At 36.0% G+C, this 5,812-nt stretch overlaps 1 protein-coding gene across 1 annotated transcript in view; it reads left to right on the top strand.

Moving 5' to 3' along the window:
* The first annotated feature begins 1,889 nt into the window (after nucleotides 1–1,889).
* Nucleotides 1,890–5,812, top strand: part of LOC132170339 (putative serine/threonine-protein kinase receptor) — a 9,052-nt gene continuing 5,129 nt past the window's right edge. Inside the window, exons 1-6 of the mRNA XM_059581292.1 lie at nucleotides 1,890–3,210; nucleotides 3,805–4,019; nucleotides 4,126–4,336; nucleotides 4,443–4,680; nucleotides 4,780–4,867; nucleotides 5,028–5,267. Of these exons, the coding sequence (XP_059437275.1) occupies nucleotides 1,890–3,210; nucleotides 3,805–4,019; nucleotides 4,126–4,336; nucleotides 4,443–4,680; nucleotides 4,780–4,867; nucleotides 5,028–5,267 (2,313 nt within the window). The remainder of the gene's footprint in view (nucleotides 3,211–3,804; nucleotides 4,020–4,125; nucleotides 4,337–4,442; nucleotides 4,681–4,779; nucleotides 4,868–5,027; nucleotides 5,268–5,812) is intronic.

Raw genomic sequence — 5,812 nt, 5'->3', positions numbered from 1 at the left:
GACCCTGTTACTGAAGTCTCTGCAGTCCAAGAATATTCCTTGGATGATTCAGCAAAGTGAAGATATTGAGGACCCCGTAAATGAAGAATATAGAGATGCTACTGATTGTCCTGCCAAACTGTGAAGTGATGCTTTATTGTCCAAATACAATGAACAGCTTCAGCCAAGAATTCTTAGTCTTGTGCTACGTTTGCCTTAGTGGGATTTATTTAAATCCCTTTACTTGTATAAACTAAGAGTAATATTCTTTTCATACAGACTTTCATATTAGCTGTACATGTTAGGAGTACGATCTTTTCTTTCCTTTGTCGATCCATGCCATTAGTGGTTTTCCTTTATTTGATTTCTTTAAACAAACTACAAATAGAAATACAATTGCTCTGTTTTTGGATCAAGTAACCAAAAACAGTTTTTCCACTTTCCATTTTGTCCCTTCCTCCTCAAAATTTTTACGTCACTTTGACTTCGTTCGACTGCTTATATTTCAAGCCTAGCTCCTCAAAATTTTTGCGTCACTTTGACTTCTTGCGACTGCATATATAATCTCAAGCCTTCCTCCTCAAAATTCTTTCCATATATATCCATGGAAAATCCTCTACACGGCGCGGATCAAAGTTGAACATAAAGTACAGTGTTCAACTTTGATTCTTTGATCCGCGCCGTGTTTAGATAGAGCATTTATATTGAGCTACTATTTATTTATTTATTTTTTTTTCAGTTTTTCAGTTTTCAGTTTTTAGTTTCTTTTTTTTTTTTTTTTGAGTGTTTTCTGGACTCCGTGTTGGTGTTTCTTTTCGTTAGCTTTGACTCGAAATTCACTAATGTCTTCTTTGCTTTGGTTCTCTTTTGGGTGCGCTGCTGCAGTAGTTATTTTTTTGGTGGGCTTCACAATGGGTTGATGGATCTCTTGACGTGTGTGGCCCTTCTTGTGCCTCTTGGATGTGTAATTCCTAGTGCGCTTTATCTAACCACCTTAATTAGTGATTAAGTTTTTTGGTGTTCGTACCAAAAATTTATAGAGCCATGTAATTCATTTGACTCATTTTCTTTCAATTTTTGTTTACTATACATGTGGTTGTTTTGGAGTTTTTTGTTGGGTTGCTCAGCAATTTGTTGTTCTTTGTTGTAGTTTCTTAGTTGATGTACTTTAAAAACAAAAAACAAAAGCCAATCCAAAGGAAAAATGAAATACAGCTGGGCTAGCAAAGACTCAACTCCCTTAGCTCCCTAAAGCAACCGGTGTTTTACACCTTAACGATTTGCCTTGAACTTATACCAGAAGCTTTCTCTCTGCGCCACTCTCTCCCCCTGAAAAAAAACCCTTAAATTTGGTTGGTGTAATAGGAGCACAACCTTCTTCCCTCATCTTTTTTCCTTCTTGATGCTTTTATCTTCGGGTTTTTCCTTCTCGTTTGAGACCATATCTACGGCCTTGTGCGATTTATCTCTCTTTCCCAAAATTCAACAATTGACGGTGGAGAAAATTGTTCAACAATATAATATAAGTATTTCAAAGAGAAAATAAATGTTGTATAATCAAACTTCCTGTCTTATCTGTATGCACGTTCATAGTCATTGGAGAAATTTGTGGTTAGTCTCCAGCACTGTGCTGAAGTCATGATGTTCAAAATGGGTACACGGAAGTGAACTTTGTCACAAGGAAAGTCCGTTTTCTTGCTTTTCCTTTCCTTCTTAGGATGCTTCAAATGTCCAAAGGCAAGCCAATCAGAAAGCTTCAAAATGGGCTGCGGCTCACAAATCTTATAGATACACTCCCTGGAGCTCTTCTTTATATTATTTTCTTTCTTCTTGTCTGTTTGCTCCTTTTCCTTCTTTCTGTATTGCATTTTCTGTAATTTCTAACTGCAAGTTAGAGAGGGATGGGTAGCATGACGACTAATCACCAGCCATGGCTCTTATTTGTTCTGCTTCTAATCCTGACTTATTACACACCATGCTTCTCCATAGCTGGTGATACCCTTTCACCAGGTCACTCTCTTTTAGAGAGCGACACCATCTTATCTCAAGGTAGCAAATTTGAGCTCGGTTTCTTCAAACCAGGCACTTCATCAAAAATCTACCTGGGCATATGGTATAAAAGGTTTCATGAGGAAATTGTTTGGGTAGCAAATAGAGAAAACCCTTTGTCTCACCCATCTTCTTCAAGACTTTATCTCTCAGAAAATGGCAATCTACTCCTGTTTGAAGGTTCCTCCGAGATCCCAGTTTGGTCGACAAATTTGACATTTCCCAGGTCAAATATTACTGAAGCAGTCCTTGGTGATGATGGAAATTTTGTTTTGAGAGATAGATCGAACACGTCTACTATATTTTGGGAGAGTTTCGACCATCCAACCGATACATGGCTGCCAGGTGCAAAGCTTGGGATTGATAAGGTTACTGGGAAACCACAGCAAGTCATTTCATGGAAAAATTCAGAAGATCCATCACCTGGTGTGTTCTCATTGGGGTTAGACCCAAATGGAAGCAATCAATATTTCTTAAAGTGGAACAGATCCCAAATCTATTGGAGTTCTGGACTTTGGAATGCAACATCTCTCAACTCACTTTCTGAAATGAGCATCATCTTAAACTACACTTTTGTCTCAAGTAAAAATGAAAGGGAGAGATATTTTACTTACTCTCTTCGTAATCCTTCTACCCTTGCTAGATATCGACTTGACCAAACAGGACAGGTTAGGGTACTCGTGTGGTTGACTGGTGTTTCGCTTTGGAGTATATTTTTGTCTGCACCGACGAACCTATCAGATGTCTACGCTTTGTGTGGTGCATTTGGCGTGGTACAATACCCTGAGAATTTCTCAAACCCTTGTGAGTGTCTAAAAGGTTTCAAACCATTTTCGATTGAAGACAAGAGACTAAATGATTGGTCAGGCGGTTGTGTGAGGAATTCTCCTTTGCAATGTGAGAATAATACATATGCTAATGACAAAAAAGATTGGTTCATGAAAATATCAAACATGCGATTGCCTGTTTATTCGAAAGCATATTTGGCCTTGAATGCCAGCAGATGTGAATTGGCTTGCATGGAAAATTGTTCTTGCACAGCTTATGCTTATAATAGGAGTGGGTGCATGATATGGGAAGGAGCTCTTATGAACTTACTGCAACTTCCATATGGTGGCAAGATTGGACAAGATATCTATCTCAGACTTGCTGCTGATGAGTATCCAGATCCAAGTACCAAAGGTATGATAAGTGAAATAGGAAGTATGGTTGAGCTAATACTTAATTATATATGTTATCTTTCGTTTTGAACTAATACTTAATTCTCTATTATGGTTGAGCTAATAGTGATTATTGTCATCAGAATCAGGCAAAAAATGGAAAGTATGGATAGCTGTGCTGGTCCCTGCAACATGGCTTATTTTGTGCCTCTTAATTTGCTTTTCATGCAAGGGAAAGCTCAAATTCATCGGTAAGTGTAAATGTTCTAACTGTATATGGAAATCACTTTAAAAAAATTTACAAGGAAGCCTACCTTAACCTAAGACAAGAAAATTGTCACAAGTCCTTGTTCTTAGGAAAGTCCTTATTCTAATTACTGTCATTAGTTGGTGATGGATCCCAACAAACTTCACCATGTCTTTGGGAAGGAGCTTTGCAGTAATTTGGTCATTTCACTAAAATGGGAATGAATTACTAAATTATTAGTACTTATTTGCGGAAATGACTAAATAGACTTACTTACCTTTAGATACTGCCATTGCTTAATTGATTTTCTTTGACCAAACATTACATTCCATGTATAGTGACCAATTCTTATCATTCTATATCAAACAGGAGAGAGCAGTTCAAGTAATAATCTACTATTATTTGATTTTGATACTGAACTCCATGCAATCAATGATGGAATGAACATTGAAAATAATACGAAGAAACAAGAGAAGAAGGATGCTGAGTTACCATTATTCAGTTATAAGAGTGTATTAGCTGCAACAAATAATTTCTCAGCTGTGAACAAACTTGGAGAAGGAGGTTTTGGACCTGTCTACAAGGTACATTACATTTTCTTGATGAGTGTACTTTGAACAGTATTAACAAAAACTACATTAATGGTAAACCTTTATGAAAGTTTAAAGAGTTTATGGATCTCCTTCTTAGGGAAAATTACTCCGAGGACAAGAAATTGCAGTGAAAATGCTTTCGAAAAGATCTGGACAGGGAATTGAGGAGTTCAGAAATGAGACAATACTAATTGCAAAACTTCAGCATAGAAATCTTGTTAGACTCTTAGGATGTTGTATCGAGCAAGATGAAAAGATATTAATATATGAGTACATGCCCAATAAAAGTTTGGACTTCTACCTTTTTGGTGAGTGAATGCATATGTATGTATGTATCTATATGTGTATATTTTTGCCTCTCATATGTTTCTAGGTTCCTAAGTACTAATTTCCTTGGTTGTACTATTTAAATAGATCCAACCAAGAAAAAGATGTTATGCTGGGAGAAACGCATACATATTATTGAAGGGGTCGCTCAAGGGCTTCTTTATCTTCATCAATATTCAAGGTTACGAATCATACATAGAGATCTAAAACCGAGTAATATTCTCTTAGATGGTGAAATGAAACCAAAAATATCAGATTTTGGCATGGCTAGAATAGTTGGAGGCAATGAAACACAAGCAAACACAAAACGAATTGTTGGAACTTAGTAAGTATGCAACCTGTTTTACATATGATATTTGCAATTGCAAATTAAATTCTTTTAGCATGCTACTAAAAGTGTGATGTACTAAATTTTGAAATCCAGTGGGTATATGTCTCCTGAATATGCTATCAAGGGTCTCTACTCAATAAAGTCTGATGTGTTTAGCTTCGGAGTATTGCTACTAGAGATTGTGAGTGGCAGAAAGAATACTGACTTCTCTAACAATGATTCACTCAATCTTCTTAGTTATGTGAGTAGCATTTTATACCCTTTCAATTTCTTTATGTTTTACCTTAGTCTTACAAATTGAAATGCTTCTTATATAAACTAATATTTGCTAACGAAAACAGGTTTGGGAGTTGTGGAGAAATGGTCGAAGTTTGGAGTTGATAGAACCAACAACAGGAAATCCTTCCTCTACTTCTATTCTATCAAGATTCATTAACATCGGGCTTCTTTGTGTACAAGAAAGCCCCATTGATCGACCTACCATGGTTGATGTAGTCTCATTTATTAGCAATGAATATGCGCCTCTACCTATACCAAAGCCTCCAGCTTTTTGCATAGACCGAAATACAACGGTTGCCAATGTAGAAAATTGTTCAAGAAACAATATAACTGTTTCAATAATGGAAGCCCGGTAGCTTTTTGTATGTAAAGGAAAAAAAGAATTTTTTTTTTTTTTTTTTTTCTAATAGAGATTTTTCTTGTATACTTCTTTTTTTTTTTTTTTTTTTGACATGTCCACACAAGGGAAGGAGGGGATTCGAACTAGTGACCTCCGCTTCATGAAATGTTGTCCATAGCCGATTGAATTACCCCTTGAGAACTCTTGTATACTTCTTGTACAATGATTGTAGCCTTATACCCTTTCTATTGAGATTAAATTATTAATGTTAAAAAAAAAAAAAAAAAGGAACTATTGTAGAACTAGAACGATAGTTTTTATCTACTCTTTATGCATATTGATGTGCTACATGCTAGTTATTATTTTTTGAGGAAACTTCACTTAGAACCCCTAAACTATCATGCGTTTTGAGAAGACTGCTTAAATTTTAAAAAATCTCAATTTTCACCCAAATGAACTTTCAATTTGATGCAATGTATCTCCTCCGTTAATCTTTTAAAGGTTAAA

This window comes from Corylus avellana, chromosome ca1, assembly GCF_901000735.1.
Source record: "Corylus avellana chromosome ca1, CavTom2PMs-1.0".
Lineage (NCBI taxonomy): Eukaryota > Viridiplantae > Streptophyta > Magnoliopsida > Fagales > Betulaceae > Corylus > Corylus avellana.
The sequence above is the reverse complement of the archived record's forward strand: the minus strand, read 5'-3'. Positions and strand labels throughout refer to the sequence as shown.